At 36.0% G+C, this 15,630-nt stretch overlaps 1 protein-coding gene across 6 annotated transcripts; it reads right to left on the reverse strand.

Annotated features, from left to right (window-relative positions):
* Positions 1 to 1,675: 1,675 nt before the first annotated feature.
* LOC127135223 (mediator of RNA polymerase II transcription subunit 12) lies at positions 1,676 to 15,027 on the reverse strand. Of its 6 annotated transcripts, none has more exons than XM_051061994.1 (14): positions 14,850 to 15,027; positions 13,942 to 13,978; positions 13,031 to 13,222; positions 11,061 to 11,126; positions 10,656 to 10,761; positions 10,346 to 10,414; positions 10,134 to 10,187; positions 9,860 to 9,967; positions 9,625 to 9,774; positions 9,186 to 9,533; positions 6,787 to 9,068; positions 3,681 to 6,287; positions 3,182 to 3,506; positions 1,676 to 2,692 (listed from the first exon to the last, which is right to left on the reverse strand). In XM_051061994.1, the coding sequence occupies exons 3-14, from the start codon at positions 13,153 to 13,155 to the stop codon at positions 2,249 to 2,251; spliced, it is 6,684 nt and encodes a 2,227-aa protein (XP_050917951.1). In that variant the 5' UTR covers positions 13,156 to 13,222; positions 13,942 to 13,978; positions 14,850 to 15,027; the 3' UTR covers positions 1,676 to 2,248. The 6 variants fall into 6 exon arrangements, with proteins under 6 accessions (XP_050917951.1, XP_050917950.1, XP_050917953.1 ...); XM_051061993.1 differs by having other exon boundaries at positions 13,031 to 13,272; XM_051061996.1 differs by lacking the exon at positions 13,942 to 13,978.
* Between the last annotated feature and the right edge of the window lie 603 nt (positions 15,028 to 15,630).

A 15,630-nucleotide genomic window follows, 5' to 3' on the forward strand; every position in this document is an offset into this window, starting at 1 on the left:
CATATGTACTCATGAATCCATTTGAAATCAATAAAGTATCTAGGATAAATCACATTGACATGATAAGCACTTTTGTCCCATGTCAACCTAATACATAAGATATGACCTCAATTCACATGCTCTATAATGTAAAATATATGCATCATTACCATCAGCCTCCACTGCTACAACCTGGTAGTATTTGTACAACTCCTCTAAAAATACAAAACTAGCATGACACCCTCTAGTATCATCCATCTTCTTTTGGACATCACCTGCATCAGCTCCCAAATAGGTTATCATTATATTTAGTGCCTTAGATTTACTGCATCTAAGAACAGTTCAATAATTTTTTCCTAATTGAAAGATGTAGTAGAGACGACACATCATCTAGTGTGACGAACATCTCACCAATCAAAAGATTAAAAGATGACGTTTTTAAGTGTCATCTCTCCACAAAAGTTGACAGCATATCATGGTTAATAAAGAATAATCAGTCATGCATAAATCTTGAAACACATAAAAGGCAATAAACACATAAATCCAACATGTCTTATGCTCTAAACTTCAAAAATAATCAATGCATGCCTCAATAATCTATGTTAAATTACCTATTTAATAATTCATGCATCACAAATAAAAATAAAGTATAAAAATAAAAAAAACTTATCAAATGTAAGAAGTAAATGCTCTTGAATCGACTAGAAGATTGAAAAAATCTTGGATTATGCACAAATCATTAAAAAATTTAAGAAAGATTGAAAAATAGTGAAAATAAGATTTCTCACTAACTTTTTTTTTTTAGAATAATCTCTAATGGAAGTGAGAAAGGAGAAGATCTGATGTGATAATATCACTCAAAACGTATCTAAAGATACGTTTCTATAGTTTATACAGTTATACACTTCCGTACTAATTTATGACAATATAGGAATGACTAACTTACAAAATATATTAATGTAAATTTTTCGTGCATTCGAAAATACATCTTCGTCAAAAGGCATCTATGATTTTTTGAGATGTGTGCACCACTAAAAATACAATAAACAACCCCCTAAATTTTGAAGATCTTAAAAATTAGAGCGCTGCTTTTCAAAGTCCCTAAATTGACATCTCTAGAGCTGCGTGATGAAAAATCATCACAATTTTTTAACTTCAAATGAACACATAAAAAAACAAATTTATACCCTCAAAAAGTGCCCTTTCAAACAAAAATATATCACAAGGTATACTTCAAAACGTTTGTGACCTATTTAAAACATACGGTGGAAAAAATTTCTCCCTTGTCAAAAATTACAAACAAATTGGCATTGCTCACATGACCAAATTTTATGTTTATGCTAACAACACCAATGTCCCATTTACTTTTGAAATACATTGTCTGTTTTCCTTTTTTTTAACTGAAATATAGATGGAACATTTCATTAGCTAACAAGGAAATGGAAAATTTATCTAGTAAGCAATTGAAATAGATAGAAGATAAAGGACAAGCTTGAAAGCATGTATTTTCAGAAACAATGTTTTGATATTTCTAAATTTTTTGACAATGCTATATCTATTTTCAAAACTTATAGAACACTTGTCTTTTATTTTTGGTTGAAGAAAAAAATTACAGCACATATATGTAATCAAAACTAAATAATTTCCCTTGCTAATCATGCATATATATATATATATATATATATATATATATATATAACTCTTTTCCTGATAAAACTCAGGCAGAAATAATGACACTATCACTGGACTTTCCAGGAAATAATTGAATGCTACAGTCGAAGCCGATGCTCGTCATAACTTTGACAATAATCTAAATGTATGAAAAGAAACAAAGGTTGGATATGGATACCCTTGTGTGCATGTGCCCCTAAAAGATACATAGACAGTTAGCACACAAGTGTGCATGATACAGCTACATACCACTTTAACATATATATTACTCAAACCAATTGGTGAGTAAAACATTCATCCCTATATATACAACAAACATTCTAAACTGTGCCATAAACTGCACAATCCAGAGGGGGTGATCAACATGTTAATGCTCAGCCATACCAGAATCATCATAGGATGAGCTCTAAGGGTATTGCCTTGTTGTCTTCTCAATAAAGAACTCTCATCCCTTCACCCATCTTTCAAAACAGTGCCTCTCAGCTTCCCTTCGATACAGCAAGGGCCAGCACAAAATGGCATTTTTCATCCATCAAAAAACGCACCTGCTCGAGGGTTTGCACGTTCCGGTCCAAAACCAATAAAAAAATACTGTTAATCAGCTGCCATCATCTACAGCCCCGACATACGTAAGGTCTGTCCTTCTCACCCTTACAGCTCCTTTAAGCCAGCTCGCAGCTCGAAGATTAGCATGGTCACCGCCTCCTATGCTAGCAGTATTACTTGCAGAAGGGCAAGATCCAGCGCCGTCTTCTAAAAGCGTCCAAGGATCAATTTCTGTTTCACTTTCCTGTTGTTTTAACTTTGCAGGTGCATTACCTGCAACCCTGGATAGGACCGGGTTTCTAAGAGAGGTAGCTGAACTACTTAAGTTAATGCCAGGAACTGTATTGCTGCAGGCTTGAAGAGAAACCAGAGCAGAGGTTGGAACAGGTGGAGCTTGGCAGGAGAAAGAGGACCGCTTCGAGGGAAAAAGCACCGGCATTGCAGCTTGGATACGCCACCGGATAGTATCAGGCAGCTGCATACGGTCCAAGTCATTCTGCAACAATAATTAGATCATTAGACAATCAGGCAAAGAGGAATCGGCGAATGGCTAAGTTTTAGCAGTAAAAACACAAACAAAAAGTTGGGCCATTCCATTATTAAAGGGGTGAAAGTGAAGAAATGAATTTTTACAATGTTAACTCATTGGAGGCACAAGAATTCTTGAATTTATTGAAACCCAATGAAATCTCAAGCATGTCGGCAGATATACTCAATTAAAAAATTAAATACTATGCGGTGCTAGCTAACAGTATTCAAGCATCGAATACGGTAAATTACAAAAGCTTTGTATCTAACACAACCAAGATAGACATTTTAGACACTCGATGCTTCTGGATCTTTCACTTGCTCGACAAGTTTGTGAAGGTAACTTAGATTATGCTGAACTAAAAGTCAAATTAATCTAAAATGCCTTCTTATCAGACACAAGGGATTAGTGACTTAGGCCAAAAGCTAAAACCATGCACAGGGTGAAAGATCAAACCTGCATACTCTCCAATAGTTCTCGGTCAAATCCAGAAAATTCCTTTGTAGGTTCATTGATAGACTTTGAACCAGGTTTCGGCTTAAGCCAACTTGGAGGATAACTACTCAACAGAACATGTAAGACCAACAACAAACGATCAAATAGACCCTCGGCAGAAAAGTCTACAAATGCAGCAGAAGCGGCTTCAGAAGATGACTCTGAATCCTTCTTAGAATGCATGGCATTCACCGAAATATATGCATCCTCATACACAACCCGGCTGCCTAGGAGACGAAGAATCACAGGGGCCAGAAAATGTCTCATGTTCCGCACAGATGGTTCCCTGCAAAATTGAACACACAACTGATAAACTGCCTCCATATCACAGACACAAAAACTAAAGAAAATTGTTTTCATAGCACAAATAACCATAGTTCATTAATTATTTTATTGATTTCCAACAATTCCTGAAGGAGGAAAATATTTACGTACACTAATATCTAGTCTTTTTACATACCTTTCAATGCAAAGAATAGGAAGAAATCTCAGGAGTAACTGCAAACGAAGTGACAATGAAACACGTAGAGCTGCAGGAGATGGTGGAGAAGAATCTATTGGAACTGCTGGTCGCCTAGCTAATCCAGGGCTGCTGCCACCTCTTACACTTTTCCTGGAATTTGCTTTAGTTGTCTGGCCTTCAACTCCAGGAGAAGTACTTCCCACTGGCTTACTTCCACCTGTAACAGCATTTATCTGTAGCTCAATATTAGCGAACTGTTTCATCAAATCATTCGCAAAGGAATTGCGAGATTCATTAGAGCTTTGGTCTAAGCAAGGAAGAAGCAACTCAATAAGAGCCTTCTCAGTCAGATGTTGCTGGTTTATTCTTGAGCTTTCGGAGTCAAACACTTGAGAGAGCCCTTTAAGGTTCTTTTTCAGATCCACCCCCTCATCAACAACTTCTCCTTCTTCAAGTGATGTGGCATCAAACTTCCTCTTTTCCCCTTTGACAGCCACCGGATCGGTACACGGACTACACCAACCCCACGGCTCCCAATACTGGGCCTTAGCAGAAAGTCTTTTACTCTCAGCTATGTTATGTAGCCTTTGTTTAATGGTCTTCCGACCAAAGAGGACATCTTGGCCTCCAAGGAACCACTTAGCTTGCATCAACATTGAATCCTGTAGAGACCTACCAAAGAGATGAACCAAATCCGAAAAAAGAGGTGCAGCATCAGGTCTAACCAGTAACCTAGTGAGAAGTATTTGAATGAAATTGTTCTCATTCTCGGAAGCAGCAGCAGCCTTCTCCGGATTAGGTGAGGACAACTGTATGGCATCAGATAAAGACATATCATGTGCCTCCAGTTTTTCAATGAGAGCTTGTTCATTTAAAATCAGCCTGAGTGCAACCCACTGCCAATGAAATTTGGCAGGCTGCAAGGTATCCAAAATATGCACGAGCTTATCCTGAAGCTTAGAATCACCATTTGCAAACTTAATCTTAGATTCACCGGGTCCAGAAACACGGTTAATATCATCCTTTGTAAAAATAGATGGTGGCATCTTACAATCAATCATGGCATTCAGAAAAAGCCTAGAACGAAGAGGAACAAAAGCCATGGATTTTAAATGCATATCAGAGCTATTCAACTCTAGCAGGGCTGCAAATTCAGCATCACTTTCATCTGCAGCCATAAGATCATAAAGCCCTTGACAGTCTCGAAAACATACATCACGAAAAGGCGAATGTTTTATAGCATCAGCTATGGCTATTGTTAAAGACTGATAAAGTTGATTCGCGTCTTCACGAACTGTGACATTAGCATTCAGAATGAACGGCCGCCATCTAACAAATGTAAATATTGAATACGCGGGCGGGAAAATCAAACTTAGAGGAAGCATATGTTGCATCCTTGAAAGAGCTGAAATAGAAGGTTCACCCAAGAGGTCCACCACTAATCCTTCACAGAGGGCTCTGCAGTTCCCAACAAGCAATCTAAACCAGTGGACATGAACTTCAATTGAATTATCTGCCTTAAAAGCCCCAACAGAACGGGCATTTCCATTTGAATTGGATCTTGAGGTTCTTATAAATTGTATCACATCTAGCCCCTCCTTTAACCTAAGAATGGTAACCAGTCTTTCCAGGCTGGTAACACCATATATAACTGCACCAACAACAAGCGCAGAAACAGCAGCAGCATTTTTTGTTGCTTTTGTAACCACGGCTTTAATAGAGTTGTTTCCCATGTCATTTGAATTAGCGGCACTAGCATCATGGACTTCAGCAGAAGACATTTGAAACTGAGCTCGAGATGCTTTACTGGGAGCAAAAACACCAGCAAAAACATTAGAAGCTTCGGTTGCAAGAGCAATATCAAATACACGGCTTTGGCGTTCCCCCAGAGCTTCCTTAAGCAGGCGCAGACAGGTTATAAACATTCGCAGAATGCATCTGGCATAGTTCAAAGACACTATACTAGACTGATTATTGGCAGAAGAAAAATCAGGCATTTTGGCTAAAGTTGGACCCACACTGCCAACAATTGCAGAAACCGCAGACAAGACCAAAGAGGGATCCCCTTCTTGAGCAGCACCGCCAGTCTGCCTTATGCTTTCGATCAAACCCATAACTATTTGTTGAGCAATTTGATATCCATTATCCCATTTTTCTAAAGGACTTTTTGGTGTACCAGCAGCATAGAGCTTTCTATCTTTTCCAAAAAGATATTGGAATGCCTCTTCAATGTTGCGCTGCACTATGTCTCTCATGCCAGCACCTACCCTGGATGGTAATCGGCTACCACTTATCTTCTGACGGAAAAAATCATCAGGGTCATCAACTCCTGCAGGAACTCCAAAGGGCAACCCTAACTCTCCATCCCCTGACTTAATAGACTCAAATTCAGCAGAGAGTCTTGCATCACATGTAGACTTAAATGTTTTCTCCCATTCAACGACACTAGCAACATTACTGTATTTTTTCAATAAATACCGAGTAAAAGCAGTGGCTCCTGAATTTGACACCCTTCCACTAGATGCAATAATAGTGGACGCACGATTCATTGCAAATGACAAAGCTTCAGGAACAAGGTCTGCTGCAACAAGAATGTTCTCATACCTACACCAAAAGGAATGCATAAGTCAGGATTTAAAAAATCTTTTGTAACCATAACAAAACTTCCCAAAAGAATCATAAAGAATAAAAAGTATAGACAGCTCATAAATCTTCGTTAGAATGAGAAAAAAAATGAGAAAGATTTAGAATTGAATAGGCTTTGATGTCATCTTAGAATTTGAATTGAGTCGAACACAACTTTACAAAACCAGTTTGTAAGGTGTGACTACCCCACTTATAAACATACATTAGACCATATCTCATGTAATGTGAGACTCATAATAACAACTATTATATGTTACTAACTTGTAAGTATATGACTTTGTTTAGGAATTTATGAGTAGATGAGAGCAAAGCAAATCTAATTTGATACCAGATAACAAACAAAAGATCATAGTTTACCAGGTACATTCCAAATTTTAAAGGTACTAAGCTAGCTATTAAAAAAGCCGCTAACACCGCATAAATTAGAAGGGAAGGTTGAATGAAGGGAAGAGCAAACCTTCTAAGTGATGATAACAGAAAAGCCTCTCCCACATCACAAACTTGGTTTTCCACATTTCTTGGTAGCATCAGAATATTCCTCCCACTATGAATTGTAGAATTGGGGCTACTAAGAACCTTTGGCATCAGCCATAGGAGAAACTTGACACCGGATACCAAATCATCAGTGATGTCTATCAAATAAAGTATCCCAGAAAGTTCATCTTCGCCAAGCTTCCACCGTATTGAGCTTCTATCATCCACCATAGAATAAGCCCTGCCATATTGTCCAACTTTACCAATACTTTTCTCAGTCTCTTCAATCACCTGCTTTACAACAGTCAAAAGCCAAGCTGCTACAAGCCTTTTCTCAACAAAACGAAGTTGCTTCAGCGCTTTGCCAACAAAAACAATATCCCTAGAGTTACTTGTCCTTATGCTATCCACAGACTTTGGAGCATCTCCGTCTACAGCACTTCTATGGTAAGGGCAGCTTACCTTATTATCACACATATGACTAGTTGACGCCCCTTGACTACCCTCAATTCTAGAAGCTGCCAGTTGAGCAAGACTCATTTTACGCACATTCTTCTGACGATTCTTAGTAACCTGCTTGGTTATCTTTTGAGGCTGGTCAACTTTGAGAGGCTCTGAGGATTTCAAACCCTTCTTCACCCACCATGTATCATCATCACCTGGAACAAATGAGCTTCTTTCCTCGCTTAACTTTTGTCTCTTTGCTCTTCTACATTCTTCACACCCAGGTGTGCCTTCCACTGGTTCAATCTTGTTGTAATTAGGCCAGGTAGGTCTTCTAACACTGCCTTCAGATTCATCACATCCTGTAGAGTTTAAATTAGATACACTATTAGGTAGTTGTAACAATACTGAGATGGCTTCTTTAATTTCTTCAATGCTAGCACCATCTTTTGCACTTTTAGAAGATACTGGAGCTTGAACAGCTTTCCACTGATCGGTTGATACTGTAGAAGTCCCATCCTTTGAAGAAGTTGGATATCGTTTTCGCTTCGAAACAGAGACTTTGGCACTGCTAGCATCGTCATTCAGCTCACTCAGAGAACCGCGAAGTATGAGGCGCCGTTCAGTCAAGTAAATTTGCAACGCCTCATTGAGGTGTGGCCCATCAGCAATCCCAGATTCTGCCAAAGCATCACTCACAAAGTGCCCAGGCAGTTGCTTTAAGATGTGATAGTGTCTCTTCCGCCGCTCTACGTCAACAGAACTCACATCCATATCCATGATCCCACTCACAATCAACTGGCGTACATATGCCAAGGGGTAAAAGATGCCTGCGCGTATTAGTTCAACTAAAAATAAATGTAGGCGCTTGAGACCTTCCCCTTTATGCACCACATGCTGATCAATCCAACAAACTATAATATCATGGAGAGGACCTGGGCTTTCAGATATTACTGAAGAAGCAGTAGCTACGTAACTCCGATTATGCCTCTGACTTGCATGTTTTACAACATAATTAGCTCTGTGAATGCTTCGATTAGTTTGTCTTGATGAAGTTTTCAAATCCCTCAGCTTCATTTTCAAAAGTCTAACTGCTATTTGCACTTGAGAAAGATCTTTCCTACCAGTGAACTTTATGTCACTAGGAGGGATAGTGCAAAAATTCCTGAAATCACATGTTGCCCACTCGCTGAGGAAAAACACTGAACATATAAGAGATGTATGTACAGTCCCAAACCATTTCAGAGATAACCTTAAGCAAGGGCTCACTTTTGCAACCCAAGTGTCGGATACAGTTTCATCACAAAAATCTTCAAAAAGAAACTTGTATGATTCATGTAAATCACCAAGCATAAGGGATTTATCCAAGGCCTTTGCTACCTTAGCTAGACAATGACCTGGATTGCCAGGGCTTGCAGCCTTGGCAAGATCTTCTCCACGTTTCTGAATACATGAAACAATCCGAGCAAAATCTTCTGAACTATTCTTTATCTTCCCTGCAGCTTCAGTTGAGTTTAGTACAAAACTGCCATCATTCATTGTATGTGAGACTACAGTGGATGGTAAAGGAAAGCAATTCAAAGCAACAAAGGTATCTGGCACCGCAAGTATTAAATATTGGAGCATCTCGATCAGTGCATATGTTGTATATGCCCTTCTGGAATTATCTACTAGATCTGATCCACCTGGAGCAGGATCACGAATGACGCGAAGAGTTAATCCAGAAAGAGTGCGTACATAGGTTTGAGACAGAACAATAATTTCTAGGAAGCCATATATAATAGGCAATAACAGCTGCCAAACTTCAAGCAGATCTTTTTCCTGAAAGAAACAGAAATATATGAAATCATAACTTGGCATAAGATACATGCAAGATGCTTTTAATTTTATGAGCACATAAAACCAGTTAAATACAAATGATGAATAAAAGGCAAATACCTGAAGTTGACTCAAAATCCAATCAATAACAAGAGAAGGAAGAATCAGCCCTTCAGCATGATGCCATTGCAAAAGCCGAACAATATACCACCATCTAAAATGTAAAGATGGCTCTTCACCAGCAGAAAAAGATAGTAATGGGTCACTTTTGTGCAGCAGCGGTCCAGCATAAGGCATTTGTGGTGACCGCTCTCGATTATGAAGAGTAGAATGAGAAGAATTTTTTGATAAAAACTCATCAAGAAGAATTTGCAAGTAATGGATAATATCTTTGGTCCAAATCTCTGAACGAGACAGCTGAATTTTGTCAGCAGTCCCAGAAGAAATGCCAACAGAAGCTGGTCGAACCTGAAAAGTGCAACCATAATCTAACTTCAGATATTAAGACTATAAAGTAACTCGGCATAATTGGTATAAGCCAACATTGAAGCATCCCTACCTGATTCAGGTATGTAACCTTTACAAACCAAGTGGCCCTTAGCAATGGAACATTATTCCTGATAAGAACCTCCAAAAGTGACGACCTTTTATAACCATGCGGAACATGGTCAGCCAAAGTGCGTAACCGCTTGTGTGGTTGAGATAAACCCTAAAATACAATTTTAACTGGGTTAACTTACTGAAATGACTAGCTACCCAATGAAGAAAGCGGAAGGGACAAGACATAAGTATACCTCAATCCATTTCTTCCGGAAGTCCTCGCCGCACGGCTTTAGTTCAGGGAAAATACCGGGCTTGGCAAGTTGTAATCCCGAAAGAGGCACACCATATACTTGACCAGCCTGTCAAAGCAAAACATTGACATCAAATAACTTCATAAAAAACTGAGACAAGTAGACTGCCATAATTCCAAATAGGCCAGACGAAAACACAGAAATATAGGTATGTTATAGAAGCAGAATCTTTTGGAAGGATAAATAGATAAGAATGCATAATAAAGATCATCACCTTCCTCTTTTGAGCACGAGATTCATTGATGGCCCTTAGGCGTTTTTTAATAGCCTGGAAAGAAAAAATAACAAGTCAACGTATGTCCATGTAGTCTTACGATGAATATAATATAAATTGGATAATGTGCAGCAAATCCAAAGTATGACTAAAGAAGCAAATAAATAAAGTGAACTCGAGCATCTCAGGAAGACATGAGACAAGGAAATCACCTCTTTGCAATTATGAACAATTGTCTTGTTAAAATGTGGAACCTGAGTCAGCGAAATTTCTCTAGCTTCCTGAGTGATAAAAGAAGCAAGGCAATGTAAGAAGATAAAAGTTGAGACAAAAGCGCAGATATTGATAGTTGGAAGATACCAAAAACAAGCAAGAATGTGATGGCTAAACATGAAATATTCAAGCTTTAAATTTTAATAAAATGTAATAGCTGGTTAAGCATTTCACTCATCAGCTAAGCAGGCAGTAGCTACTTTACAACATCTGATTTGGTATAAACGCGAGAAAAATTTAATGACATACCTCAAGTCCCTCAACTGTATCCCTATATCCAGTTTGCAAATATTCTCTGGTCAGAGTCTCCTCAGCGCAATTTGGTGTTTGGGAAACAAAATCTGGAGCCCCAAGCCTGAGATTAAAATAATAGCATTTAACAGTTACATATACAAGTTCATAACACTCATAAGAGAACGAACGGGGGAATATAGAGAGGCGACAGCATGAATGACCCCACCAAAACGCTTATGATAGGAACTCGGATTATGAGACACATAAGTCCCACGTGTAGTACAGAATACTCGACAGTGTATTTAAGTAACAGTCATTTTTTAAAGTAACTGTGATACGTAAATTTTGACACCATAGTATGATATTTTTCTTATGAAAGCACAGTAAGGCAAAAATCATGTAATTATGAACAGAAAGTACCTAGAGTTCAAATGCTCTTTATCACACTTTAACTTGTATGGGTTTAAGTTCAACGGTGGTTGTCGCCTGCAAAAACAAAACCATTGGGTTGAAAACTATTAACAGCGTCAGATTTCTGATTTAGCGCAAAAGAAAAGAAAATATATCACTTCATTACTAACTATCCCTAATAAAAGGAAGAAAAAAAAACCTCCGTTACCCTTTAAGAAAAAATATTGTCTCTAAATATAAGCCTTCTTTCAAATAACTAGATGCATTTATTATTTTTTCTAAAGATATCCCTGATTATTACTACTAATTTTGTCTTGGAATATGAAAAGTCAATATTAATTACATATGTATACACAAAAGGATAATTTAGTAATAGTTCCACACAAAGTATACACATTATTTATACTATCAACTTATTTTAATAATGTAAAATATATAATTGGTGCTTATAAAAAGGGACCAAGGGAGTATCACACAAAGTACAGACTGTGAAAATGATGCTTTAACAAAATTGGTTAAAAGTAAATATGAAAGGGTTGAGTCACAAGATAACTCCCAATTTGTGATCGCCAATTTACTATGTTTTCACTTTTTATAAACACACACGGAGAGAGGAAGTGTGGAGACCAGGGATTGAACCCAGACACCAGCACAAAATGTTCTCGGAGTCAAACCACTATGTTGTAAAAACAAGGACCAATTTATTACTAAAATAAAAAGTACACGATAAATCCCTGGATTTGGACTGAATTTCAAAATACAATTTTAATACAAGTCTCTGTTGAGTCTTTATGGCAGGGATCAATAATGTGATTTTTTTGTCACAATAAATTCTTCATCTATCAAAATCGTCTATAGGATAGTGGATCAAACAATAAATACTTGCTAAATTTTCAGAATTTAAACATAATTAGAATTAAGAAGAAAAAAACTAGCATTAAGATTTACCGCATAATAGGAAAACGCTTTGGTTGTCCTTTAATATTTTGTTTACTTCTTGAGCCCATGGTTATCAAATCGGGATTCGATTTATGAATTGGAAGACCTATTTTCAAATTGTGAATCGAATCTTCTTCTGAATCGTAAGACATGATCAATAATAAAAATATGATATTTTTAGTCGAAAATGAGTAACATAAGTATCAAAAAATAAAAACATGAGCCAATAATATATCATATATGAACTTCAAAATAATTCAAGATTCAAGTCATAAATAAATAAATCAAGTATCAACTAATACGACACTGTTGTATTTTAGAAGACCAAAATAGGATGCAAATCAATTTGATACACTAATGTGAGGATGGAAATGAGGTTTTCATAGTTCTGGCCCATTATACCATCCAAGCACAGCATCAAAAATATAAATAGGATAGTAGATCAAACAATAAATACTTGCTAAATTTTCAGGATTTAAACATAATTACAATTAAGAAGGAAAAAAACTAGCATTAAAATTTATCACATAATAGGAAAACGCTATGGTTGTCCTTTATAGTTTAGCAGGACACATCAATATGACACACTAATATAACACAAAATAGCATGCAAACTTAACCATTATATAGAAAGAACAAAATCAATGTAGTAAAAACTTTTAAACCCCCATTTACTAATTTTGTAAGGCGGAAGGAAGAATAATGTATGATTGGTTGTAAGCAGAGGATACTCATGAACTTCTGGAGCAATCAAATTCATATATTGAAAATCAAGCAAAACAATTTGATTGCTCAAGAAACAAATGAACCCGGCTGAGGTAGGTTTACAATTTTCAAAATGATGTTAATCAATTAGGAAAAAAAAAATACCTATAAACTACTATCTAACATAGAAGAAAACACTAGAGCAAAAACAATTATGCCAACACAACCATAATATTTTGGAATTCACAACACATCACATATGCTATAGTCATTAATATCGAGAAGAAAGAATAAATTGGCAATAAGGAAAAGTGACAGAGGGAAGGTTCTCTTACCTTGAATTTACAGGGAAGTGGGCTGGAAAAGAAGAATCAGATCTTCCAGTATCCCTAGAAGATGGCCTGCCTACGGTACCGTTATTAACTGCACTAGTGCAGCTGCCAGCATGATACCTGTGCATTTCCTCCAACTATAACCGGCATACTTCCCTAAGCCTCATACCACTATAAGTAGCTTTAATAGCTAAACTGTATGATGAAAAGTATCAGCAAGTCTTTCAAAGTCAAACAGGCGTCAACTACACAAACAAAAAATAAAAGGTGAACAAAGTTTTGAAAAAACTGAGCAATCGGCTAAGAATTATTTGACTTCACTTCTCAAACATTGAAGGCAGAATTTTAGTATTCTGAATTACAAGTATACAAACACAAATGAGTAACAAACGACAAAATCTACTGACTGACACTAATCATAATATCAACTCCAGACTGCAGTCAGCTTATAAAATGGAAAACATAAAGCATATACAAAATCCCAAACTTTAGTCCACGCTGCTTTCCTAGGGTGTTATAGTTCACGTAACCGACGCAACCATATCAGTGCACCAAAGACAGTACTCTACCATACATCTTACAAAGGGGCTATCCTATCATTTTCTGTAATAATCATATTCAAACTATGTCGTAAGCTTCATACTTTTAGTTGGATCAAACATATTTCAATGTGATACTTAGGGCATCATATGTTTTCCTGTTTTCACCTCTATTTGTGCCTTCCTTGTTAAACTTGCATTCCACAAAATTATGTTCATGAGTTGAATTTGACATTCATATTGAAATCAATGTAAGAATCGAAAATGGCAGATTATGGCGGCTAGCCAAAAATCTGCCATATAAATATGGCGTTGCAGCCCATGGAAGATATAGTAAGCATTGCAGCCTATGCATAAATAAATGACAACACTGACCTAAACATATAAATTTCTCTGTGGTGCTTCTGCAAATCTGTAAACAAACAAAATCAAAAAAACAAACCCTCAAAAACATTTTCCAAGAAGGCAACAAAAACGTCATTAATTACAAAATGAGACTTAAAACATTGAGATAAAATGCAACTATCTAAACTGTAATCTTTTCATTAAAAGTTTTCTGGAGCTTAATTCCAAGAAAAATGTATCTATCTACATGAAGTGCCAACTGTTCTAACAATCTAATCAGAATATAAACTTGCAACAGATCATTTTGCTAAATCATCCCAATCAATATATGAAGTAGTAATAAATAACAAAATCCAACACTAAAGTTACCAAATTCAATCAAATCACTCGTGATCCATAACTAAGTCAAAACTCACAGCTCAAAAGCTAATAATACAGAACAACTAAACACCCTTTTAATTGCAACATTTTTCCCTCTCAATTCAAATCACCTACTAGCTCATATCAGTATCCTCTGAACTAAGTAATCATCAGATAGAACTTTTTCAAATGCAACAAACAAACTTGAACACAGCCCGCCAACTTAATCATCAGCAAAAACTCAGTTCATCATCAAATCCAACTTACACACACACAAACAAAGCTGAACAGATAATTGCAAAAACATAAAAACCAAACCTAATGCAAGAAAAAGCACCAAACTTCAAACTCCAAACCAAGATCCAAAACTAGGGTTTAACAAAAGGGGTAAAAATTAAAAAACTAAACTTTCAAATTTATTTTTCATTTTCCCCCCAAATTCACAATCCAATTGGGAAGCTACAAAAACTAAGTCTTACCAGCTAGGTTTTCAGATTCAAAACACCAAAAAACTAATTTTTTTTTCAAAATATATGAAAAGGGGTTGAAGATTATGAAAACAATAGTTGAAGACATACCTGTGTAGAGAAAAAAAATCAAAACTTTGAGGAAAAGAGTTGAAGAAAAAGGAACAAAATCAGCGAAGAAGAAGGGTATGAAAGTGAGTGAATCAGTTTGACTCAGAGAGTTTTCTGGGTGGTGATGACGACGACGATGCCGTTGTTGCTTCCTCTGGTATGAATAAAGGGTGAAGGTGAAGGATCCACTAATTTTTATTTAATTAAAATAATATTAAAATAATATTATAATGTTTTTTAATTTTGACAAAATTTTATAACTTTACATTATAAAATATTTTAATGTGATTTTTTTCTTATTCTAACTTTTTTATTACTATATAGTCAAATATATTTTATTATCATACTTTTTTTATTATATTTTTTTGACTATTTTGTAACTATATTAATAGAAAAATTATTATTTTCATGAGTATTTTCTTCATAAGATTTTTATTCCTTCTATTCTTCTTCTTTTCCTATTTTGGTCTTATATTATAGTAGTTGTTTTGTGTATTCAATGAATTGAGACAAATTTAGTGGGGGTAATATGGTCAAATTAATTTGTAAAAGATGTCTATTTTGTAAATTACCAAATCTAAAAAAGACTATCTTAGATATTAATAACATGATTTTTTTTATAAAATAAGTAAAATATTTATGCTTAAGAGGATATGATAGCAATAAAGAACCATTAACTAAAATAAAATTAAAAAATAAAGATATATTTGATTTTATCACTAAAAACAAGTTTTGTTAGAATCATGATTTATAGTTCAAATTTTCTATAGGTTTAATGATG

The sequence above is a fragment of the Lathyrus oleraceus genome, chromosome 4 (genome assembly GCF_024323335.1).
Source record: "Lathyrus oleraceus cultivar Zhongwan6 chromosome 4, CAAS_Psat_ZW6_1.0, whole genome shotgun sequence".
Taxonomy (NCBI): Eukaryota; Viridiplantae; Streptophyta; class Magnoliopsida; order Fabales; family Fabaceae; genus Lathyrus; species Lathyrus oleraceus.

Excerpts from the sequence above, each read along its gene's own strand:
- LOC127135223 (XM_051061996.1), bottom strand. The coding sequence starts at position 13,155 with ATGCACAGGTATCATGCTGGCAGCTGCACTAGTGCAGTTAATAACGGT. Across the intron at positions 9,775-9,859 it reads TCCGGAAGAAATGGATTGAG|GGTTTATCTCAACCACACAA; the intron begins GTATACTTATGT and ends ATTGTATTTTAG. Across the intron at positions 6,288-6,786 it reads CTGTTATCATCACTTAGAAG|GTATGAGAACATTCTTGTTG; the intron begins GTTTGCTCTTCC and ends CTTTTGGTGTAG.